Below are 27,195 nucleotides of genomic sequence, written 5' to 3'. Positions count from 1 at the left end.
AGTAGGCCTAGACTATAGATACACTAACAATACATAAATATAAGTCAAGAGAATAAATAGTCAAATGAAGGCCTGTTCACAGTCATATTTTCTATTATCTGCTGCGGCTCTCTTATTACACACACAGGGTTCTGGATTTTTTTATTCTACACATGGATATATATTTATATATTAAACGTGCAATATTTCCAGATGGTATCATGGTGCGACCATCAAATATATTTCATTATAGGATATATTTAAATATAGATAGGCCTAGGCCTGTAGCGTCCGGAAGTTTTCAGCAATACATATTTCCACAGCAGAATCATAATATATACAGCGTGCATGGACAGGCCCAGCACATCCATCACACCAAAAGACTCATTTATTCTTTTCATAATTTAAAATGCAGTCGAATGTGATCTATATTTTGGGTAAATAAATCAGTCAGTGGCTCGTGTGTGTTTACCAGGCCCTCAGCCTTCAGACAGCGCTGCACTAATAAACTAATAAACTAGATCAGATGGAAAATAGCCTCAAACACCAGCACGTGATGCTGCCCACAAGAGGCACGCGCACATGGTTCAGAGTAAAGTCCTGCCGTGGAGAAGTCAGTTCAGATGTTCAAGTGTGTGTGTGTGTGTGTGTGTGTGTGTGTGTGTGTGTGTGTGTGTGTGCGTGTGTCTGAAGGCGGGTCCTCAGAGCTCCACCAGGTCCGGGACTGCGAGTCTCTCTTGATCTCCATCATCTCAGCATCTCATGCTCCCCGGGAACACAACTCTCCCAGACTTCCCTCTGGCGGAGTCGCAGCGCGAGCCTGCACCATCCACAGGTGAGAGGGGCCCAACAGACCCCCACAGACCGGGACAGAGCGGGACTACACAGACCGGGACAAACCGTGACAGAGCGGGACTACAGAGACCGGGACAGAGCGGGCCCGAGCGGTACTATAAAGGCCGGGACAGAGCGGGACAGAGCGGGACTATAAAGTCCGGGACAGAGCGGGACCGAGCGGGACTATAAAGTCCGGGACAGAGCGGGACCGAGCGGGACTATAAAGTCCGGGACCGAGCGGGACTATAGCAGTCAGGAGCGTGCGGAGAGGCGCGTGTCGGCAGCGCTCTTCCCTGCTGCGGGTTCCACCATGCTGAGAGACATCCAGACAGAAGAGAGAGAGAGGACCGAACTCAGGAGAGGTGAGTCTCTCTCTGCAGACACACACACACACACACACACACACACACACACACACACACACACACACACACACACACACACACACACACACACAGATGGACTGATGATTTCTAAACGCATTATTTTATTCTACCTTCCCTTAGCCTAAGGGTATATATTAATATATATATATATATTTATATATATAATATATATAATATTATATATATATATAATATTAATATATATATATATACATATATATATTATTGTATTAATAGCCTAAAAGTGCCTTTGAGGAGAGAGTTATTTGTTCCAGATGTAATGAAATATAATGAAGTATAATTCCTGACAGAATAGAATTGTATCTTGTAACAGTGTCTCTTCTCATTCTTTTTTTTACACCCGGTTGTTTTTTAATCTTTCAGCTGCATGAGCCGTCCTATCATAATCATTCCTATTATCTTTTAGTCTTTCATATGAAGGGTCAGAAGTTATATCATAATCATTCCTACTATGAGGCCACAGGCAAAAAATAAATGTTTAAGGTTGTGTGAAATTAAACTACGTTAAAATGTTTCATATTTTATTAAAAATTAACATTCTAAATCTAAAATAAAATGTTGAAATAAAAACACTGCTCTTTAATCTGCCTTACATGGATTTTATTAATTTGCAGAGATGATCCATGTGTATCGTTTTGGGAGCATAAACATATTTAAAAGGAAAGTGTTGATGTAAGTGTGATGAAGATCACCAGCAGTACTTTACATCCTCGTAAAACTCAGATCAAGTACTTTCAGCTGCACTAAATGTACATTTCATTACTGTAGGATTTTACAGCACTTTCATAATAAGAGGAGAATAAGCATGAGCATGTCAAAAGCTATGGCGGGCCAAAACAAAGGGAGGACCGGGCCTAACTTGGCCTACGGGCCCCACATTGGGCGGCCTTGAAACATCATCAGAAGAGCTTGTGAAGTGTAAAAGTGAGCACAGAGCATGCTGGGTAAATGTAAATGTTGAGACATTTCCTTCAATGAAACATGACTCATGAGTTTCACTCAAACTATATTCAAAATCAAACAATGCTTTCAGATCATACACACAGCCAGTACATAACTACACACTACAGAGCATCATTATTATATTACCTCAAAAAATCAAGAACACAGTGATCAGGGCATCTAGTTACAGAAAGAAAAGTGTATCACAACTTGTACAGTGAATATCTTGTACACTACAGGTAGTGCAAGTACTCCAATATTGAATGTCTGTAGAACAATACAGCAGTCCAACTGCAGAAGGCCAAAGAACAAAGAAAACTAAATGAAAAGCACATGACAGTCCACTAACAAAGATGGTGAAACAGCAAAATCAACATTCACTGCTCCTGTGCCCCCCCCCAGCATTTGGTTCAGAGAATGGGCTTTAGTGTTTTAGTAACTGTAACTGAAACAGGACTCAGGTGAATCTGTGACCCTGCTCTGTGTCTGTCAGGCGGGGCCTGCGTGTGTGAAGGCTGCACGCGGATCATCTCAGACCGCTTCCTGATGCGGGTCAGCGGCGCGTCCTGGCACGAGGGGTGTCTGCAGTGCGCCGCGTGCCAGCGGCCGCTCACCGCCACCTGCTTCATCAGAGACAGCACCGTGTACTGCCGGGCCCACTACCAGCAGTAAGCTCTCTCCACTACTAGTACTAAACACATTTATATATGAAGTAATTGTGTGCTCAGGGCTGGGGGGGTAAGAGAACTACCAGAACCTAACTGGCTGTGTCTGAGCCACAGGCTTCCAGTGTTTGTTAAACCAACACTGGGCCTGTTCCCTGCAGGCCTGCAGGCCTTCTGTGTGAAACTATTTGAGTGTCGATCACTTTAAGTCCAGCAGCTGAAACAAGGAACAGAACATCACGCTGAAATGATGGAAAGTATTCAAAATGACAAGAAATATACATTAGAGTTGGCATTATGTATTGTATTCTGTTGTTTTTGTTCATAATACCCAGATCTGATGAATGACTGCAGGATTCCTGTGCTGTTCTTAATGTAAAAAATCTATAATATCAGACATCTATAATTAAAATATCTGTAATTATCATACCATTCTAAATAATAGTGCTGTCCATGCTGTCAGAATGAGGCAGTGTGCAGTGTGTGTGTGCAGTGTGTGCAGTGTGTGTGTGTGTGTGTGTGCGCACAGTGTGTGTGCAGGGTGTGTTTGCAGTGTGTGTGCAGCGTGTGTGTGCAGTTTGTGTGCAGTGTGTGTGCAGCGTGTGTGTGCAGTGTGTGTGTGCTGTGTGTGTGCAGTGTGTGTGTGTGTGTGTGTGTGTGTGTGTGTGTGTGCAGTGTGTGTGTGTGCGTGCAGTGCAGAGATGTTCACAAGTCATTTTTTGTCTCCAGTCTCTGGTCATCTGATCTGTCCCTAACACTGTATTGTTAAATCTTATGAATTGAAAACATGTCCTGTAGCTCCATCCAGACAGTCCAGTATCAACATCAGCTGTAGGATAACTTTATGGGGTCTACTTAACACATCCCTCTAGACCTCTGACCTGGTGAAATATTAACCTAAGGCTGTCACTTCATATGGACACAACTATAAAGATACAATGTGCCTGTTCCCAGCATTAGCACAACACTGCTATGGTTAGCTTGTTACCTGTGACTGACCTATCTGGGTGCGTTTGGAGATGCCTGATGAAGTCCGACGTTGTTGATCCGGCATCATTTATCTTGGTGCCACACACCTTGCATGTAGCTGTTCTCTTACTGCCACTGTTTACCAAGTTATTGAAAGCAAAGCTAATGAGAAAAGGCCCAACTCCAGGAGGACTTGGTGTCGCCATCGTCAATGTATGTTTTTATGTTATGTGAGTGCGCGCACATAAGGCATAACGCATGCGTTACGTTGCACATTATGGCAAAGGGCCGGGGACGTGCAGCTCGTCATACGTTTCCCCAACGTATATGCGCCAATAAAAGAAAATAGAAATACATGAATACATTTAGATTTAAAAAGCAATAATTGCATGAAAACAGGTTGTTGACGAGTCTCGAAGCTCGAGTCCGAGTCAAGTCTGAAGTCAGCTGTTTGTGCGACTTAAGTGCGACTTGAGTCTGAGTCTCAGACTCGAGTCCCCATCTCTGTGTGCAGCGTGTTTGCAGTGTGTGTGCAGTGTGTGCAGCGTGTGTGTGTGCAGTGTGTGTGCAGCTTGTGTTTGCAGTGTATGTGTGTGCAGTGTGTGTGCAGTGTGTGTGCAGCTTGTGTTTGCAGCGTATGTGTGTGCAGTGTGTGCAGTGGGTGTATATCTAACACAAGAGGACTGTCAGGCCTCCAGAGACTGTAATGCACCTTAGAACCCAATCATCAGAAATGAATAAGCTAATAATCATTCAAACAATATTTAACAATAAGAGACATCAGAGGAGCGGAATTATTCCTGTTATGAGAATGGAAAGACTCTGTCAGAAAGGCCCAGTAATAAAGCAGTGGGATGAGCTTGATGTGTCTGATACTCTGCAGCTGGGTGGTCCTGCCTCTTGTATTGAGCGTGTCTCCAGACAGCGTGCTGACAGCGGCGGGCTGTCTGACTGTCCCTGAATGTCTCGGAGCCGCTGCATGGCGTCCGTTTGTGTTCTGCTGCATGCTGGATCCCTCCCATAACACTCACAGCAGAGACACTTCCAGCTGAAACAGGCAACCTCCGTGTTTCTTCATGTTTCAGTTAGTTCCTTTTTTTAATAATACCATCTGAAAAGATTTCATCGTTACATTTAGATGATTCCAATAAAAGCTATGCCAGGTTTATTATTATACCCTGAACCTGCACACAACTTCAAACCAAAAAAATGCCAAAATAAAAGTGAGATCAAATATAAATCACTGAGATTGAATAAAATAGAACTTAACAATCAAATAAAAAAAAAAAAGATACAAAAAGATGTATATTTTTATATGTTATTACTGGAGTTGTTGGGTCTTTGTAAATGATAGAGTGTGGTCTAGACCTTCTCTATCTGTAAAGTGTCCCAAAATAACTAATGAACAAATGACACAAATGAATCCTGGTGGTCTGATGAGTTTCAAACAACCTAACGCTCTTAAACACACAGAGCATCGTGTGTGTGTGTGTGTGTGTGTGTGTGTGTGTGTGTGTGTGTGTGTGTGTGTGTGTGCAGGGTTCTTCTCTGAGCATCAGGAGGGCATTATTAATCAAACATTCAGTGATGAATTAGAGTGATAGCAGTGGTAAACTGGATATTTTACATTTACCGGAAAAAACATGTAAATAATATTTATATAAAAGAAATGTAAGTAAGGTTTATTATAACCAACAAAGTGCTAAAAGGCTAGCATGAATTTGGAAATGTTGCCTTATCTTACACATATACTATAGCAATATATATACTATTATAATATTCGATATTCAATATTTAGTGTTCATATGATCCATCTGTCCATTACTAAATGTTCCTATTTGTCCATTACCATTCAAATCCTTTCATTTGACCCTCTTGATAATTTTAAAAAAGAAATAAAAAGATTCCATAATTTGATTAAAACAAAAAAAGTATTATTATTTATATTTCTGTGATGGTGACAGCCAAACTCATTTCATATGGCTTTTTTATGGATTGCCATAAAAAACAAGCCATATGTGAGATATGAATATATAGATATAATTAATTAAAGTCATAACACAGTAGTGAGAAATATCATGGGATAATATTAGAAATATTTAAAATCATTAGAGATATTAGAGTAGTGGGCCAGACCAGTAGACCTCTCCAGACAGATCAGAAACTTGATCTGCCACAGAGTTTCTTGTCAGCTTGATGTTGGCACACACTAGTTGCTTCTGCTCCGACAGCGTTCTAAGGCCGGTGTAGGAAAAAAATAATGTTACGGAGCCGGGAGAGAGGGGTAATATTCTGAGGAAAAAAACTTGGATATTCTCTGAGATTAAAGTGGTACATCTGGAATTGGAATGAATTACTTCTCTGCAATTTTCACACTTTGCAAAGTCATCCAGTGGGCCTGATTGAACCCTTTGGCTGGCCGGTTCTGGCCCACAGGCCGTATGTTTGACACCCCTGTATTAGACATATACAAGATATTATTTATAATGAATGTCACAGGATTATAATAATAGTAATAATAATAACAATGATTTATATTTTATTGAGCCCTGGGGGGAAATTACAATTACAATGATATTTAATGTGAGAGAAAATGGAAGTGGTAAAATGAACCAACAGCAGAGCACTGAGACGGGGTTTGGGTCCAGTTGGATGAGACTAGTTGAGTCATTTGGGGCAGATGCATAAAGATTTGGTTTCATTTGGACTTGTGTTCTGCAGGAGTGGACCGAGCTAGCCTCGGGGCTTTAAAGAAGAGGGGCGTGGTAGAGCAGATCAGAGCCTGGGCCCGTGTCTGAGGAGGCCTGGAACTATTATTACATCATTGTCTAATCGCTGTTTCTTTATTCAACCACAGTTAATTGCTTACATTAGCTGAGGTCTTAAGGTAGGACTGTTGGCCATTTCTGATTTGGTTTAGATATGCCCTATTGTAGTTATATAAGTGATTATATCAGACGTTCATAGCAACACAAATAACAAGGGGGGGGGGGTTCAGTTAGAAAAAAACATACAGAAGCATGGCAACTGTTTTGCCATGTAGTTTTGATGAACCTCTCGAAAAAATACACCTCACTTGGTAGCGTTGTATATATAAAAGAAAGGAGCTAAAGGGAGTGAAGGGAGCCAGTGGAGCAGAAAGAACACAAAAGTAAGAAAATGAGTGTTGCTCTGGGAGACGACGAAATAACAGAGATTGAAGAGGAAACTTTTATTTCTCAATAAAAGTAACACAATATATGAGATTAAATGCCAAACATATCAGATATATACAGAAATACGATGTCCTGAAGTGTTTTCCGCCATCTTGAATTATTTTCTTTGACTCGAGCCATTGACATACGTCACACTGCCCTCACGCTGCCTTCACTCTGACTGGCCACTCCCATTGAAAATGAATGGTAGCCTGTCGCTTTGTCTCTGTCTCTTGTAGCTAATGTGACTGTAGGGTAATGCCTCCTCCTCGGTAGCTTGGAAATACTTTGGCTTTAAGCCAACAGATGTGCATTGCATTGTTTTTATACTGTAGTGTGTATATACAACCAGTAGAACATGTCCTGTTCTGTAGACATGGTCCTTATTTATATATTTATACTGTCCAACCAGTAGAACATGTCCTGTTCTGTAGACATGATCCTTATTTATATATTTATACTGTCCAACCAGTAGAACATGTCCTGTTCTATAGACATGGTCCTTATTTATATATTTATACTGTCCAACCAGTAGAACATGTCCTGTTCTTTAGACATGGTCCTTATTTATATATTTATACTGTCCAACCAGTACAACATGTCCTGTTCTGTAGACATGGTCCTTATTTATATATTTATACTGTCCAACCAGTAGAACATGTCCTGTTCTGTAGACATGGTCCTTATTTATATATTTATACTGTCCAACCAGTAGAACATGTCCTGTTCTGTAGACATGGTCCTTATTTATATATTTATACTGTCCAACCAGTAGAACATGTCCTGTTCTGTAGACATGGTCCTTATTTATATATTTATACTGTCCAACCAGTAGAACATGTCCTGTTCTGTAGACATGGTCCTTATTTATATATTTATACTGTCCAACCAGTAGAACATGTCCTGTTCTGTAGACATGGTCCTTATTTATATATTTATACTGTCCAACCAGTAGAACATGTCCTGTTCTGTAGACATGGTCCTTATTTATATATTTATACTGTCCAACCAGTAGAACATGTCCTGTTCTGTAGACATGGTCCTTATTTATATATTTATACTGTCCAACCAGTAGAACATGTCCTGTTCTGTAGACATGGTCCTTATTTATATATTTATACTGTCCAACCAGTAGAACATGTCCTGTTCTGTAGACATGGTCCTTATTTATATATTTATACTGTCCAACCAGTAGAACATGTCCTGTTCTGTAGACATGGTCCTTATTTATATATTTATACTGTCCAACCAGTAGAACATGTCCTGTTCTGTAGACATGGTCCTATTTATATATTTATACTGTCCAACCAGTAGAACATGTCCTGTTCTGTAGACATGGTCCTTATTTATATATTTATACTGTCCAACCAGTAGAACATGTCCTGTTCTGTAGACATGGTCCTTATTTATATATTTATACTGTCCAACCAGTAGAACATGTCCTGTTCTGTAGACATGGTCCTTATTTATATATTTATACTGTCCAACCAGTAGAACATGTCCTGTTCTGTAGACATGGTCCTTATTTATATATTTATACTGTCCAACCAGTAGAACATGTCCTGTTCTGTAGACATGGTCCTTATTTATATATTTATACTGTCCAACCAGTAGAACATGTCCTGTTCTGTAGACATGGTCCTTATTTATATATTTATACTGTCCAACCAGTAGAACATGTCCTGTTCTGTAGACATGGTCCTTATTTATATATTTATACTGTCCAACCAGTAGAACATGTCCTGTTCTGTAGACATGGTCCTTATTTATATATTTATACTGTCCAACCAGTAGAACATGTCCTGTTCTGTAGACATGGTCCTTATTTATATATTTATACTGTCCAACCAGTAGAACATGTCCTGTTCTGTAGACATGGTCCTTATTTATATATTTATACTGTCCAACCAGTAGAACATGTCCTGTTCTGTAGACATGGTCCTTATTTATATATTTATACTGTCCAACCAGTAGAACATGTCCTGTTCTGTAGACATGGTCCTTATTTATATATTTATACTGTCCAACCAGTAGAACATGTCCTGTTCTGTAGACATGGTCCTTATTTATATATTTATACTGTCCAACCAGTAGAACATGTCCTGTTCTGTAGACATGGTCCTTATTTATATATTTATACTGTCCAACCAGTAGAACATGTCCTGTTCTGTAGACATGGTCCTTATTTATATATTTATACTGTCCAACCAGTAGAACATGTCCTGTTCTGTAGACATGGTCCTTATTTATATATTTATACTGTCCAACCAGTAGAACATGTCCTGTTCTGTAGACATGGTCCTTATTTATATATTTATACTGTCCAACCAGTAGAACATGTCCTGTTCTGTAGACATGGTCCTTATTTATATATTTATACTGTCCAACCAGTAGAACATGTCCTGTTCTGTAGACATGGTCCTTATTTATATATTTATACTGTCCAACCAGTAGAACATGTCCTGTTCTGTAGACATGGTCCTTATTTATATATTTATACTGTCCAACCAGTAGAACATGTCCTGTTCTGTAGACATGGTCCTTATTTATATATTTATACTGTCCAACCAGTACAACATGTCCTGTTCTGTAGACATGGTCCTTATTTATATATTTATACTGTCCAACCAGTACAACATGTCCTGTTCTGTAGACATGGTCCTTATGTATATATTTATACTGTCCAACCAGTAGAACATGTCCTGTTCTGTAGACATGGTCCTTATTTATATATTTATACTGTCCAACCAGTACAACATGTCCTGTTCTGTAGACATGGTCCTTATTTATATATTATATACTGTCCAACCAGTAGAACATCTCCTGTTCTGTAGACATGGTCCTTATTTATATATTTATACTGTCCAACCAGTAGAACATCTCCTGTTCTGTAGACATGGTCCTTATTTATATATTTATACTGTCCAACCAGTACAACATGTCCTGTTCTGTAGACATGGTCCTTATTTATATATTTATACTGTCTAACCAGTACAACATGTCCTGTTCTGTAGACATGGTCCTTATGTATATATTTATACTGTCCAACCAGTAGAACATCTCCTGTTCTGTAGACATGGTCCTTATTTATATATTTATACTGTCCAACCAGTACAACATGTCCTGTTCTGTAGACATGGTCCTTATTTATATATTTATACTGTCCAACCAGTAGAACATGTCCTGTTCTGTAGACATGGTCCTTATTTATATGTTATATACTGTCCAACCAGTAGAACATGTTCTGTTCTGTAGACATGGTCCTTATTTATATGTTATATACTGTCCAACCAGTAGAACATGTCCTGTTCTGTAGACATGGTCCTTATTTATATATTATATACTGTCCAACCAGTAGAACATGTCCTGTTCTGTAGACATGGTCCTTATTTATATATTATACTGTCCAACCAGTAGAACATGTCCTGTTCTGTAGACATGGTCCTTATTTATATATTTATACTGTCCAACCAGTAGAACATGTCCTGTTCTATAGACATGGTCCATATTTATACTGTCCAACCAGTAGAACATGTCCTGTTCTATAGACATGGTCCTTATTTATATATTTATACTGTCCAACCAGTAGGACATGTCCTGTTCTATAGACATGGTCCTTATTTATATATTTATACTGTCCAACCAGTAGGACATGTCCTGTTCTATAGACATGGTCCTTATTTATATATTTATACTGTCCAACCAGTAGAACATGTCCTGTTCTATAGACATGGTCTTATTTATATATTCATGTTGGACCAGTCCAGTCAGTTGAAATAAACCTTGTTGAAAACTTCTTTTATTTGTTATAAATCTATTTTGATGTGTTTTCCCATAACTTTGGTAATTTTACATAGGTTTAAAAATATCGAAATTAATATCGATATCGCAATATTCATTATCTATTTCGCAATATCACACTTTTTTCAATATCGTGCACCCCTAATACATACATACATACATACATACATACATATATATATATATATATACATATATATATATATATATATATATATATATATATGTGTTTTACATTTGATTGAAATTTGCCATATATTTTCTCTTCACAGTGAAGCAGCCTGCTGTCATATTGTCTCTTCTACATAGTGTGTGTGTGGGTGTGTATATCTGTGTGATGTGTGTGTGTGTGTGTGTGTGTGTGTGTGTGTGTGTGTGTGTGTGTGTGTGTGTGTGTGTGTGTGTGTGTGTGTGTGTGTGTGTGTGTGTGTGTGTGTGTGTGTGTGTGTGTATATCTGTGTGTGTGTGTGTGTGTGTGTGTGTGTGTGTGTGTGTGTGTGTGTGTGTGTGTGTGTGTGTGTGTGTGTGTGTTTGTGTATCTGTGTGTGTGTGTGTGTGTGTGTGTGTGTGTGTGTGTGTGTGTGTGTGTGTGTGTGTGTGTGTGTGTGTGTGTGTGTGTATGTGTGTGTGTGTGTGTGTGTGTGTGTGTGTGTGTCTGATTCTGATGCGTTTGGATTATCAGTCTGTAGGCTGAAGGATGCTAACCATAGATGCTAATGTGCTAACAGTCTTCATGCCTCCTCCTCTCCTCGAGTCTTTGACTCTGTTCGGAGGTCTTGTCTTTGTTCTCTTTGTTTCGCTCCTTTTTGAACACGGAGGTACAGTATGTCAGATATGTGATTGTAAAACTGAGCAGCTTTATTTGACTAGAAAGCAGAGGAGCTACAGTGCGTTCAGGTGAGGATCCCGGAGTACAGCAGCAGGCTGTCCAGGAGTCTAGATACACTGAGTCCCCCTGGGAGCGTGGGGGGGGGGGGACAACACGGGAAGCAGCAGGAGCTCCTTAAAGCCCTGTTCTGTTTGGATAGCACAGCTGATCAACAGCCCAGCTCAGCATAGAAAAACAAGCCCCAGTGAAAACTGTGCAGATTGGGTTTCAGCGCCCCTCCACACTCTGGCCCCGGCAGCCAGCCCCAACCTCATCCAACTAGTGATTTATGTCCCTTGGTCCTCTGACCCCCCCCCTTCACTTCAAACAGGGCAACATGAAACAGGGAGCTGTTAATGCTACTGTCTGAGGAAACACAATCATCACCATTTCTACTCAAATAATACATGAATAAAATACAGACTTGAATGGGCGAATGAAAAGCCCTGTAGGACAAGATAACACATCCTGGGTGTAAAGATTTGTTTTCATTTTTTTTTTTCTACTGCATCAGAAACGCTCTTCCTTCACATCATCAGCTTCCTGTTGTTTTATCACGAGGTTAGGTGGTAGTCGTTTAGGAAGTGATCTGTGTTCCTGCACTGACCTCAGAACAGCTTGGCATTCCTCTACCACACTGGGACACACTTTAAAAGTTGAGAGAGCCACAAATCATGGCCAGGGGCCGTGGGCAGCCTCTGAGAGGACTATGATCAATCTGCATGGGAACGTTTACGCCACGCCATCAATCACGGCGTAACACCACAGCAGAGCTGTTGGAACTCAACGCAGGTCCAGCCACAGTAAAAAGAGCTGGAACTTTCTTTTTATTTCTTCTCCGAGGTTTAGAGAGCGGTGGCTCTTGGTCAGTGGGGGCATTGGGCAATACTCAAATATAATGACTGAAAACTGTACACCCTTTTAAAAGTGAGCAGCATGTCCGTTAAAACTCTGTTTTCCTGTTCACATGCATGCAGGCTGTGGGGGTGGATGGGTGTGAGCACGTCTAACTTCTGCTGTCACAGACTGCAGTTCACTTTTTCATTACCTCAAACTACGATCTTTTAATTAATTCTAAAAGACACTGGGAGCTGGTGCTAGTTAGCTAAAACTGATTTACTACGCATCAGTGACCGGTGAAGAGAGCATTACAGTAATCCAAACTATTTGAAATACTATAAATGCATGGACAGGTTTTTCAGCATATTGTTGGGATAGAAACGACCGTACCTTTGCTATATTTCTTAAGTGAAAGAAAGCTGCTTTGCTTGCCTTCTTTATGTGAGATTTAAAAGTCAAGTGTGAGTCAAAAATAATACCCAGAGTTGTGACTTCTGATTTAACTTGTGAGGCCAAACTGCCAAGTTTTGCGAGAACTAGCTCTCTTTTTTCTTGTGGACCAACTGATAATATTTCTGTTTTCTCAACATTTAATTTAAGAAAGTTGTTCTGCGTCCACTTGTTTACTGCAGCCAGTAATCACTGACTGTGGACATTTAGCTGGTGTTCACCTAAAGGAAGCATGTACAATGAGAAAAGCAGAGGACCAAGGCAGCTTCCCTGAGCAACTCCAAAAGGTAACTCATATTTCTGTGATACATGATCTCCCATAGTGAAAGTGCGGAACCAATTTAGAACACTCCCAGAGAGGCCGACTTCTCAATTAAAATATTATGGTCAATTTGATAAAAAAAAAAAAAAAAAAAAAAAAGAATTGATCAAAGACAGCAGTTATATCTAACAGAACTAGAACTGAGACTTTGTTGGCATCGGTGCTAGTCCTGAGATCACTGACAGCTTTGTTGAGGGCTGTCTCAGGGCTGTGATTGGCTCTGAACCCAGACTGAAACTTTTCTAAAATATTATTTTTGTTCAGAAAATAATGATTTGGTTAAAAACCACCCTTTCCAGGACCTTACTTAACAACAGTAGATTTGATTCAGGCCTATAGTTATTTAAGACATCAGTATCATTTCAGTGACACAGGACATGAACCCCGCTCTCCTGGGTGAAAGTCCTGTGTTGTTTGACCCATCCACCCCCCCAACCAACCTCCCTATGAGAGGGAGATACTACTCTCTACTGTAGTCTCTCTTAATACTACGTCATCTTCAAGCTCCGTGTAGCTGCTGCTCTGCCCGGTGCGTTCTACACAAACGCTGAAAGAGGATTATTGCGTCATATCTGACGCTGACAGCCACTGCCCAAGCGTCAGTATTTTATGAGTTGGGAGTGAGAACGGGTTGGATGTATACAGCTAAAACACTTCTTATGAAGTTTAGCAGGGACTGGGTCAAGACAGCATGTGGCAGTCTTACTTTCATTCACTAGCTTAAGTAGTTCCTGGTCAGAAATAGTGGGGAATTTGGACATGTTTGCCGGATTTTTGTTAGGTTGTCTAGTGTTGTTATCAGACACCCAGTTCATAATACTGCAAACCAAAGCTTTCATCAGTGGGCTCCACCACCACTCTGTGACTTCATCTATCTGACATAGACAGTGACTCAGACATTTAGTTACATGAACATCTTCCAGGTTATTGCTTTAACATTAATACTAATATTTTTTTAGATCTAGTAAAGGTCATGACCTGCCTCACGAGCCATAACCAAAGACAGGAGAGACACAGTTTTCAACTAAAAGGTTTGACATTTATTTACTGAACATCAAAATCCTGCAGTGCTGGAATGTAACTAAGTACATGTACTCTAGTACTGTGCTTCAGTCCAAATGTTGAGATACTTGTACTTTACTTGAGTCTTTTCTTTTCATGCCACTTTCTACTTCTACTCCGCTACATTTCAGAGAGAAATATTGGACTTTTTACTCCACTATATTCATCTGTTACAGCTTTAGTTACTAGTTACTTTAGTTACTCCACTACACTCATCTGTTACAGCTTTAGTTACTAGTTACTTTAGTTACTCCACTACATTCATCTGTTCCAGCTTTAGTTACTAGTTACTTTAGTTACTCCACTACATTCATCTGTTCCAGCTTTAGTTACTAGTTACTTTACACATTAAGATTTCTGCACACTAAACACATGTAGTTTATAAAATCTGATGTTTGATTCTAAAGTAAACTAGCCAACCATATAACGGACTACAAGTCCAGCTGAGATGATCAGACCATTACACACACAACTTTACATTACTACATTTTCCTGATGATACTTACACACTTTTACTGTAGTAACATTTACAATGCAGAACTTTTTCTTGCAACAGTGTTTTCACAATGTGGTATTAGTACTTTTAGTTATTATTATTAGTACTACTTATTTTTATTTTTGTGATTACCAATTTTTGTATCTTTCATTTTTTAACAAAATACAAAACTCACAACATAAACACATCCCCCCCCCCTTCATCATGACTACCCACCCACAAAGTTTCTTAGGAGCCCTGCAGAAAGTTCAGCATGCAGTGGTTTGAGAGAATAGATGTGAGGAGAAGTTGGCTGTAATGAGTACGTGGCCGAAAACGGTTACCTCAACACATCACTGTAAGGAGATAAACTGCAGTGGACCCACACAATCAATTATTAGGTGTTCAAAAGGCTAACTGGTGGCTGGAATAGGAACAAAAGAGCAGGTGTTATACTCTGGTTAGGTTTCCCAGTAAGCTAACATGTGTGACATGTTTTACTATACACAGCAAACATCTTTTTTCAAACGTGGACAAAAGAAATGCCATAGCACCCAGTCATATGTTTTCCTAACCCCATAGTGTCCAGATTCATCATGAGCCAATTTCAACACAAACTCCCTGGAATTCAAATGGCAACCCAATTTGGGTGACGGGGTCTCCAATGAAACTCCCACGGTAAGACACCTATTTTCACAGCACGTTGTGCATTAAATAACTCTAAGAGCTCATTTTCTCCTACGGAAAGCACCTGCTCGACCAAACCTCTCAGAGAAGGATCAGCGTGTTGTTTGGCCTTCAGATCCTCCTGCAAAACTGAAAGAGGCACATCAGACAGGGAAAACATACACAACTCTGCTGCATCACACACGTCAAACTTTTAGAACTAGACACCGGATCAAGATTGGCACGCCCTATGACGTGTGTTACTGCACCTGCTGTAAAACACCTCTGGGAAGTGTACTTGGCTTTGATCAGTTTGCATTCTCACCAGCGGGACCGAGAAAAACGCAGGAGGCGGAACATTAGCCCAAACACGCCCTCCTGCCACACCGTTTCCGAAAATTAGCGTGAAGCCCTCAGTTAGCGGCGCCGGACGCATGCCAACAGCCACTTGGCTCTGAAAGAGATCAGAATGTAGCAGCGGGACTTTCATGCCCATTCTCAAAACAGAAATTGAGCACCTTGTCTCACTCTCGTCCTTCCCACCAGAGAGACCAAGCCATCTGACACAAAAGGCAAGAAAGACTTCAGTTCACCAGGCAACACTTTTTTCCTGCAAAACATCACTAGCTATCTCCACCGTGGACAACTTGGGCACAGACACCGCTAGGCGAGCACCTTTTGCCTGCATGCCCCACGCGGTTTCGACCTAGCATAACAATTAACTTCCCAATGCCCTTCCTTATGACAAATGTTACAGATCTTATCTGAACTCTGGCTGCTATCGACCCCTAACCTCGGTTCTGCCTGAGTGCACAGAAGAATACGCATCTACCGTGTAAAATGAGCGGTCAAATCACAGCAAATTCAAGGTGTGTTGCTTATCCCCTTTTCTCCACGTATGAAACGTTGACAATAAGCCTCAGGGAGCAACTCGTAAGACTTGAACGGCAGGAGACAATGATGAGTAGGATACACACTGAGCCGCGGTGCCTCTGCTAAATAGTCTCAGGAGGAACTTGTTTTGGTGGAACATGTGTACGTTCAAAACTAGTTTGGACAGATAGTCTAGCTAGCTGTCTGGATTTACCCTGCAGAGATCTGAGGAGCAGTTAACCATAGTCCTCACAAATCCACCAGAGGTTAGAACGCCAACACAGAGACAGAGGAAGGGGACGGACATCCAGCGGAATTTCCGGCAGCACCGGAGCAATCCCGGAAGTGGAACGTCGTGGATATAGACTACTGTCACAGCAACAACAGAATGCTTTATTTTGGATTGATGAACATTCCTTAGTTTACTAACGCTATGTTTGTTACATGACATAATAAGGGGAAATTTCCACCACAGGAACAATTTGAGATCATGCAGCTTTTTTATGATTGTGTGTACACCCCTGGCCTCTGTGTTCTTAGGCTTGAGTGAAAGCCAATAGCCAATAAATAGTGGCTGCAGACATACCACATTTTTACCACTTGTGGTTTTATCTGTGAAAATTCACTTTCCACCCCAACACCACCTCTGCACTTCCTCCATGTCTGCGTATGGAGAGCTGCAGCTCTAAACGTGTCTCTGACATGCATGTGTTTATGCAGCAGATTGATAATGGGCTGGGGGATCAAAGCAGCAGAGCCACCAGGGGGTGGAGCTGGGGGGGGCGGGCATGTCATGTTGGATTCATAGCGCATCCTGGGGTGGGACGGCATGTCTGAGGAGTTTGTTGAATTCATTATTTTTATTACCAGTAAGAAGCCAGAGAGAAAATAAGAACCAGATCCTCGCTGTCCCTCACAACAATAGTTCATATGTGAGTGACAGAAAGACGGACAGACGGACAGACGGACAGTCATCAGTGTGTGTTTTATGTGTCCCCCACTATGTCATGTCTTTGCCCAAGACTTGGCCAGACTACTTCCCACAACAACAAGTAGTCTGTTGTTTCTGTGCTCACAGCCCACTTCCACTCGTCACACATTGGCTGCTTTCAGGTACAAACCACTAATATATATCCCGTATTTTTACCTTTATTTATTCCGGGGAGTTTCACTGATAGGAAGCCTCTCGTTTGCAGGAACGCCCTGATCACACTCACACAGGGCAGCACGGTGGCTCAGTGGTAAGCACTTCTGCCTCACAGCAAGTTGGCACTGCATGAGTTGGATCCCCGGTCCGGGCAGAGTTTGATTTTGGACTATGTAAAGTGATGAAATATGCTACTTTACTTCATCCTTCCACTTTAGCTTATTTTTCGTACTTGATCAGAACATGATAATAAACATTATAATGCACCCACACCGAAAGTAATGTCTGCGACTGGAACCAGGGCTGTAGTACTAGAGTCCCGACTCGGACTCGAGCGCTATATGCTTTTGTTCTAAAGTATCTTCCTCCTTCAAGACAAATCCATTGATGAAGCTCACTTGTTCAGATAAAAGGTATTAGTTTAATTCAAAATCCATCTAGAACGGGCGTTGCCTGGGATACGCCTGGCTGCGTTATAGACCTCAATCATCAGACATCAGTCAGTTTGATTTTGGCCACAGACACAACGTCAGAGAGTTCTTTGTACTCTGGATTCTTCAGGACAAGTTGACCTGTAGAAGACCTGTGTTGCTTGTTATTTGTTACATTTTCCATCAGTAGTCCAGAATGTTCTTGTTACACCAGAATAAAAATACTCAACATCTAAAATATGAAGCTGTACTTCAGCTACATGTGACTTAAGAGAAATTCTTATACCTAAAGTAAATAATACAGTCTTATTTGATCTTTTCTTTCTCGGTCTTCACTGTCCCTCATTTGGACTCCGTCTTGACTTGGACTCGAAACTTTTTGGAAGGGGTCTTGACTCGGTCTTGACTAGTCCTGGTCTTGGACTTGTCTTGGACTCGACAAAGGTGGACTTGACTACAGCACCCCCTGGAGCACAGTGACTTGACCAGACTCCCGGTTGGAAACAAGCAGTTTATCCAGATCATCTAAAGCACTTTAAGTGGAGCACAAAGTGCATCTGACATGTTGTTAATAATCCCTCATGCAGTGAGTACAGCAGGTCACAGCTGAACCAAGTTGCTCTCTAAACCGTGATGGATGCAGACTGACAGTTTGGGTATGGTTCTCCTTCATTTTCTCATCCCAAAAAGTTTGACTAACCTGGAGGTTTGTTTCCAACCTGTCTGATCGTGTTTCTTGTCCTGTCAAAAAATGATCATATTACTGCTGGTATGACTGAGCCCTTTTTTTGTTGTTGCTTTCTCTGAACATTGTCTCAGAGCCCAGCAGCTCCCTGCTCCGACAGAAACATGTCTGCAAGTCTGTGGTTGGCTGTGTCTCTCTCCCCTCCCTCTGTTTAATATTTGTATCAGCGAGCTGGCCTCTCCTGGGAATCTGGCTGGCATTTAGCAGGCTGAGACCACTCAACACCCCAAGGGCTCATCCAAAAGCTGCCTGCTCCAAGCTGTCCACATTATTAGCTCGGTGCTCTCAGAGGAGAACTCCTCCATTCACACACACTGCTTGGTTCTGTCTCTCAGTTGTTCCCTCTCCTGCTCTCTGCTCCCTCTCCTCCTGTGGTCCGCCCCTGGGGAAAGAGGAAGAAGGTGTGTGTGTTGTCGGAGAGCGTCTCCACTACCAGTGTAACAGTAATTACTTCATTGATATTCCTCGCCTAATTACACTGCTGTGGATCATTTGCATAAATCGTTCCCATTTTTTTTTTAATAATGAGGGCAAACAGACGTCTGTAATCGTGTTGGTGTCGTTTGACTGCAGTATACATGACATCTGCCTCTGGGCTCTCTCTCTCTGTTTCTGCCTGCCTGTCTCTCTCTTTAGACAATACTGTCGCAGTCTCCAGACAGCTAGCTAGACTATCTGTCCAATCGGAGTTTTCTGTTGCATGACTAAAACTACTTTTGAACGTACACATGTTCCACCAAAACAAGTTCCTTCCTGAGACTATTTAGCAGAGGCACCGTGACTCTGTCCCAAGACGATTGTGATTGGTTTAAAGTAGAGATCATCTACAGGGGGTCTGTGACCCCTAGGGGGTCCTCAGAGTTACTGCAGGAGGGCCGCCAAATTATTGAATTTGAAAGTGTTTTTTTAAGTAAATATATTAACATGAATACAACAAATTATAAGCAAAGACAAATCAGCCTACTTGTGTAAAATAATAACATTTAACTTACACAACATTGATGCTAGGCTTTATTAAGTAAGGTAGCCACTATGGTAGCCATTCACAGATACATTTAAGCTTAAGGATTCGCTGTGCCTTTCACATACATGTTTAATATTAAAACATGACGTATAGATAATATATGAATATCCATTAATTTTCATCCCTCTGGCCCAGTAATAGGCAACTCAATTTTATATGATATACAGTAGTAGTAGGGGGTCCCAGCTCCATCTCTCTTTCAGCTAAGGGGTCCTTGGCCTAAAAAACGTCGACCCCCTGGTTTAAAGAAATGCCAATAAACCTGAGCATGTTTTTCTCCCATCCAGGAATGTTGTATGGTGTAGGCAGACCTTCCTCCACAGTACTGCGGAGGAAGGTAACCCTAACCCTGGCTATGTGGGACTACAGCCCAATCAACAATGGCAAATGACATGTTGTTAGACTCTTATTGTGTAGTTGCCAATATAATCCATTGATATAACAGACCCATATTTGTATTTAAAGAGCTTTTAAATAAAGATGATTCATATTTGCCCGCCCTTTTATGAACTTACTTTACTGTAACACTTCTGAAAGCATAGGTTCAAAGCCCATGAGATTATATAGGTTTAAAATAAATGATGCTCCCAGGAGGCTTTATTGATAATCAAAAAATACGTTACTTTATATCATAAAAGTCTGTCTAATGTGCAATGTACCTGCTATTGCGTCACCTAGTGGCAGAAGTGTGTCCATTTTTGTGTCCGAGGTCCCTGCAGGGATCTGGACCATTCCTGAAAATGGCATCGCACCACCATGCACGTTTTAGGCAAAAAAATATTTTGTATGGGAGCCATGTTGCCTTGCAAACTCGGCCCCCAGCCCCATCGTGCTTGGACCCCTAATGATGTTCCCAGGAGGCTTTATTGGATGAACCAAATTACACACTGCACTACTGTCTCTCAGTGGGCCAGGTCCACGCTCTACATGAGGCATTCCTCATCCTTCCTGCTGACCAGCACGGTGATGCCGAGTACAGCAAGCTGTGTGATGTTCTTACCGTAGACCTGCAGCAGTGCTGAAGCTCAGCTAGTGTCCACCACCTCTGCTACACTGACCACAGCAACAAAAACACGTTAAAGAAATTGGATTTGGCATTTTATTCTCTCTGCATTTCTATTTTTAAAATATCTACAGCAATGCATTGTAATATGTGTATGAGCTCATGGAAGTATTGGGGGATTCATAAAGAGGGATTTTTCGTTCTGCAACAACAAGTCTATATCGACGAAGTTTCATTTATGGGACTGCTCCAGTGCTGCCAAAGGTTCTGCCGGATGTCCATCACCTTCCTCTTCCTTTGTTTTGGCATTCTAAACGTCGGTGGATTCGGGAAACATCCTCCAAGCTAGAACCGACAATCAAATTATTTTATCTCTTTTTTAAAGTAAAATTCTCAGCACACACTCAACAGCTCGCCTCCCTACGTCCACATGTTCCACCAAAACAAGTTCCTTCCTGAGACTATTTAGCAGAGGCACTGTGGCTCTGTCTGGAGCTTAGCTCCGCCCAAGACGACTGTGATTGGTTTAAAGAAATGTCAATAAACCAGAGCATGTTTTTCTCCCATCCCAGAATGCTGTGTGGACTAGTCAGACCTTCCTCAGCAGCGCTGTGGAGGAAGGCAATGGGAGACTAGGCAATAAGGGACTACACATGTAGCCGCCATGGCTGATGAGCTATGTGAATAATGAAATATTCTATTCTATATTTGAAACTTGTGCTGGATCCAGGTACTACTCAGCGATACAAACAGTCTTAAGTTTCCAACCCTACATAGTTTTAGCTGTAGAGTGCTTCTCTCTCTCTCTGCTATCCTTCTGTCTGGCCAACACGAGCACTCTATCCACACTTAACTGATGTCACTTGACATATCAGCAGGCCAAACTGAATCTGCAGAATTTATTTATTTTTTCTCCAGTTTTCAACGCTGATCCAGAGTGAAAATCTGCAGAATTTAGCAGATTCCGTGTGGCCCTGCATATAAAACACTTCTGATATGAACAGTTACTACTTCCTGCCATTTGGTGCTACCAAAATCCAAATATGCCAACTGCAGCTTTAGGAGATCATTCCAAGCTAAACAAATACACTTTGAAAACAATGAGATCTTTGTTTTTCAGTGCTACATGACTACTGACAGCCTACAGCACGGAGCTCACCAGTGACACATTTCAGACAGGAAGAGTGTGTTTACCACAGAGCAGCGATATTAGAGCTCCTCATTGAGCTTGAATCTCACCAATCTCCACCAATCAATGCTCCATGTTTGGGCCTGGGACAATGATTCACGCACATCTACTGCTTCCTCTGCTGAGGGATAATACTGTATTTCCTCCATGCTTTCATTTTCACCCATATACACTTTCAAGAACCTCGAATGTTAAATCTATCCACAACTGCTCTGGCTTTTAGCTGTGTGTAGCTGACACTAGACACACACACACACACACACACACACACACACACACACACACACACACACACACACACACACACACACCAGTTATGCTGCTGGTGTACACAACACCCTGACCCCGCCTTCATTTATTACTGGGCCTGAATATAATGATGTCATGTCAGAGGCTGGAAATAGTGAGGCAGCACATTTATTGTTTTTATGACAGTGTGTGTGTGTGTGTGTGTGTGTGTGTGTGTGTGTGTGTGTGTGTGTGTGTGTGTGTGTGTTACTTTGGGATAACTGATGTCTGTGTGTGACCCAGAACAGTGCTAAAGACTTTGTTTTCCTTCAGCCTCCATTTATTTGCCCAGGCTCACCACTCCAGCATTTGGCTTTTTAAATATAGGAATCATTATTACAGCTTTACTTCTGATCTGATAAGTTCAGTTTCTGCACACTGATAATTGTTTCAGAAAGGCACCTCTAGTTATCTTTATTTTAGAAATCTCATATTCATTCATGATTTCATTCGTTCATACAATTTTTTTATTTATGTTTTTTCCAGCTGCAGAAAGTTTTGGGACATCTAAAACTTTCTTTCTGATAATCAACACAGTGAACCACAAATGTTTAATGGGACATAGTGGAGATGTGTGTGTCTGTTTTCTAAATGGCTGTTCAGAGTTTTGTAAGTGAGAAGCCTTTAAACTCATGGATGTATTATTACTCAAACTGGACTTCCTGGGTTGCATTTCAGTTTCACACCTGAGCTTGGAATTATGTTGATTTCCTGTTTCACCAGTTAGGTCTGGTGTACCAGGCTAAACTGGTTTGGTTGTATGCTACCCAGTGGCAGTGGGTCGGTGGACCGCTAACGTTAGACCCAGCAGCAGTGGGTCGGTGGACCGCTAACGTTAGACCCAGCAGCAGTGGGTCAGCGGACCGCTAACGTTAGACCCAGTAGCAGTGGGTCAGCGGACCTCTAACGTTAGACCCAGTAGCAGTGGGTCGGCCATGCCTAATTGTAACTTCTAACAGAGAAAGTTGTTTTTGTGATCATGGATTCATGAAGATGCACTAAGATTGTTGCTCCTGATACGTTACTGCAACCGCAACAAGACTTCCCTGCAGATTTTCAAAGACTCTTACTGACTGCTGATAAGTCATGGTCTTTGGTGGCACCTCTGTGACCGCCCCACCCAGTTGATCCAGGTTCTCTGGCACAGTATCGCAAGCAAATTGCGAAAAAATTTGGGGGTAAAAGTGGACTCAGACCTCAAATTTGACAGCCAGATTAAAGCCGTGGTGAAGTCTAGCTTTTTCCAGTTAAGGCAGCTGGCAGAAATCAAACCAGTCCTTCAGAGACAACACTTTGAGACAGTAATCCATGCCTTTGTGACCACTCGGCTGGATTACTGTAATGCACTTTATACAGGGGCTACTGGGTCCTCCATTGCTCATCTTCAACTGGTACAAAATGCTGCTGCACGTCTTTTAACTGGCAAGTACGAGCACATTTCACCTATTTTAGCTTCACTCCACTGGTTGCCTGTCCATTTGAGGATTCATTTTAAAATTCTTTTATTTGTTTTTTAAAGCCTTCTCCGGGAACCATCACCTTATAGTGGTGGAGAGGTTTGTGTGTCCCTATGAACCTGAGGGCTGTGTTGTCTGGAGCTTTGTGCTCCTGGTAGGGTCTCCCAAGGCAAAGTGGTCTCAGGTGAGGGGCCAGACAAAGAATGGTTCAAAAATCCTATGAAAAATCGAGGAAGGGATGAAGTGACCCTGCCCGGAGGAAGCCTGGGGCCCCCGTCTGGAGCCAGGCCCAGATGGAGGGCTCGTCAGCGAGCGTCTGGTGGCTGGGTTTGCCACGGAGCCCGGCCGGGCACAGCCCGAAAAAGCTACGTGGCGGACATCTCTCCATCCCATGGGCCCACCACCTGTGGGAGGAACCGCTGGGGTCGGGTGCGCTGCCACATGGGTGGCAGTGAAGGTCAGGGGCCTCGACGGACCAGACCCGGGCAGCAGAGGCTGGCTCTGGGGACGTGGAATGTCACCTCTCTGTGGGGGAAGGAGCCGGAACTTGTGCGGGAGGTGGAGCGCTACCGGTTAGATCTGGTGGGGCTTACATCTACGCACAGTCTTGGTTCTGGAACCATACTCCTGGATAGGGGTTGGACTCTTTTCTTCTCCGGAGTTGCCCAGGGTGTGAGGCGCTGGGCGGGTGTGGGGATACTCACAAGCCCCCGGCTGAGCGCCGCTACATTGGAGTTTAACCCGGTGGACGAGAGGGTTGCCTCCCTACGCCTGCGGGTTGTGGGGGGGAAAACTCTGACTGTTGTTTGTGCATATGCACCAAACAAGAGTTCGGAGTATTCGGCCTTCTTGGAGACCTTGAGTGGAGTCCTGCATGGGGCTCCAGTCGGGGACTCATAGTTCTGCTGGGGGACTTCAACGCGCACGTGGAGAGGCGTGATTGGGAGGAACGGCCTCCCTGATCTAAACCAGAGTGGTTGTTTGTTGTTGGACTTCTGTGCTAGTCATGGATTGTCTATAACGAAAACCATGTTCGAACATAGGGATGCTCATAAGTGTACTTGGTACCAGAGCACCCTAGGCCAAAGGTCAATGATCGATTTTATAATCGTTTCATCTGATCTGAGGCCGTATGTTTTGGACACTCGGGTGAAGAGTGGGGCGGAGCTGTCAACCGATCACCATCTGGTGGTGAGTTGGGTCAGGGGGTGGGGGAAGACTCTGGACAGACCTGGTAAGCCCAAACAGGTAGTGCGGGTAAATTGGAAACGTCTGGAGGAGACCCCTGTCCGACAGACTTTCAACTCACACCTCAGGCGGAGCTTTTCGTGCATCCCTGTAGAGGCTGGGGGCATTGAACCCGAGTGGACAATGTTCAAAGTTTCCATTGCTGAAGCTGCGGTGAGGAGCTGTGGTCTTAGGGTCTTAGGTGCCTCAAGGGGCGGTAACCCATGAACACCGTGGTGGACACCGGTGGTCAGGGAAGCCGTCCGACTGAAGAAGGAGTCTTTCCGGGATATGTTATCCCAGACGACTCCGGAGGCAGTTGCAAGGTATCAAAGGGCCCGAAGGGCTGCAGCCTCTGCCGTGAAAGAGGCAAAGCAGCGTGTGTGGGAGAAGTTCGGAGAAGACATGGAGAAGGACTTTCGGTCGGCACCAAGGTACTTCTGGAAAACCGTTCGCCACCTCAGGAGGGGGAAGCGAGGAACCATCCAAGCTGTGTACAGTAAGGATGGGACGCTGTTGACCTCAACTGAGGAGGTAATAGGGCGGTGGAAGGAGCACTTTGAGGAACTCCTAAATCCGACTAATACGCCCTCTATGGTAGAGGCAGAGCTGGAGGATGAGGGGGGGATTGGCATCAATTTCCCTGGTGGAGGTTGCTGAGGTAGTTAAACAACTCCACAGTGGCAAAGCCCCAGGAATTGATGAGATCCGTCCAGAAATGCTTAAAGCTCTGGGTGTGGAGGGGTTGTCTTGGTAGACACGCCTCTTCAACATTGCGTGGAAGTCTGGGACGGTGCCTAAGGAGTGGCAGACCGGGGTGGTGGTTCCCCTTTTTAAAAAGGGGGGACCAGAGGGTGTGTGCCAATTACAGGGGTATCACACTTCTCAGCCTCCCCGGTAAAGTCTACTCCAAGGTGCTGGAAAGGAGGGTTCGGTCGATAGTCGAATCTCAGGTTGAAGAGGAACAATGCGGATTCCGTCCTGGTCGTGGAACAACGGACCAGATCTTTACTCTCGCAAGGATCCTGGAGGGAGCCTGGGAGTATGCCCAACCAGTCTACATGTGTTTTGTGGATCTGGAGAAGGCATATGACCGGGTGCCCCGGGAGATACTGTGGGAGGTGCTGCGGGAGTACGGGGTGAGGGGGTCCCTTCTCAGGGCCATCCAATCTCTGTACGACCAAAGCGAAAGCTGTGTCCGGGTTCTCGGCAGTAAGTCGGACTCGTTTCAGGTGAGAGTTGGCCTCCGGCAGGGCTGCGCTTTGTCACCAATCCTATTTGTAGTATAGGATATAGTCCTATATGTAGGATCAGCACCTCTAAATCGGAGGCCATGGTTCTCAGCAGGAAACCGATGGATTGCCTTCTCCAGGTAGGGAATGAGTCCTTACCCCAAGTGAAGGAGTTCAAGTACCTTGGGGTCTTGTTCGCGAGTGAGGGGACAATGGAGCGGGAGATTGGTCGGAGAATCGGCACAGCAGGTGCGGTATTACATTCAATTTATCGCACCGTTGTGACGAAAAGAGAGCTGAGCCAGAAGGCAAAGCTCTCAATCTACCGGTCAGTTTTTGTTCCTACCCTCACCTATGGTCATGAAGGCTGGGTCATGACCGAAAGAACAAGATCCAGGGTACAAGCGGCCAAAATGGGTTTCCTCAGGAGGGTAGCTGGCGTCTCCCTTAGAGATAGGGTGAGAAGCTCAGTTATCCGTGAGGAGCTCGGAGTAGAGCCGCTGCTCCTTTGCGTCGAAAGGAGCCAGTTGAGGTGGTTCGGGCATCTGGTAAGGATGCCCCCTGGGCGCCACCCTAGGGAGGTGTTCCAGGCACGTCCAGCTGGGAGGAGGCCTCGGGGGAGACCCAGGACTAGGTGGAGGGATTATATCTCTAACCTGGCCTGGGAACGCCTCGGGATCCCCCAGTCGGAGCTGGTTAATGTGGCCCGGGAAAGGGAAGTTTGGGGTCCCCTGCTGGAGCTGCTACCCCCGCGACCCGACCCCGGATAAGCGGATGAAGATGGATGGATGGATTGTTTTTAAAGCCTTGAATGGCCTTGCCCCAGCTTACCTCTATGAGCTGCTGCACCCCTACACTCCCAGCCGATCTCTCAGGTCAGCTGACCAGCTGCTCCTGATGGGGCCTAAAGCTCGGCTCAAGCTCAGAGGGGACCGAGTGTTTGCCGTTGCAGCTCCAAAACTTTGGAATGGACTGCCTCTGCACATTAGACAGGCCTCCTCTCTGTCTCATTTTAAAAATCTTCTTAAAACCCACCTCTTTTCTTTGGCTTTTAACACCAGGTAGAGTGTTGATCTTATGTGTATACTTGCATATTTTTATT

General features: G+C 43.2%; 1 protein-coding gene across 1 annotated transcript in view; it reads left to right on the top strand.

The window, feature by feature from the left end:
• Positions 1 to 741: 741 nt before the first annotated feature.
• Positions 742 to 27,195, top strand: part of LOC144530951 (LIM/homeobox protein LMX-1.2-like) — a 47,949-nt gene continuing 21,495 nt past the window's right edge. The window contains exons 1-2 of the mRNA XM_078270771.1: positions 742 to 814; positions 2,659 to 2,833. Coding sequence (XP_078126897.1) covers positions 742 to 814; positions 2,659 to 2,833 — 248 coding nt within the window. The remainder of the gene's footprint in view (positions 815 to 2,658; positions 2,834 to 27,195) is intronic.

Source organism: Sander vitreus, chromosome 16 (genome assembly GCF_031162955.1).
Source record: "Sander vitreus isolate 19-12246 chromosome 16, sanVit1, whole genome shotgun sequence".
Lineage (NCBI taxonomy): Eukaryota > Metazoa > Chordata > Actinopteri > Perciformes > Percidae > Sander > Sander vitreus.
The sequence above is the reverse complement of the archived record's forward strand: the minus strand, read 5'-3'. Positions and strand labels throughout refer to the sequence as shown.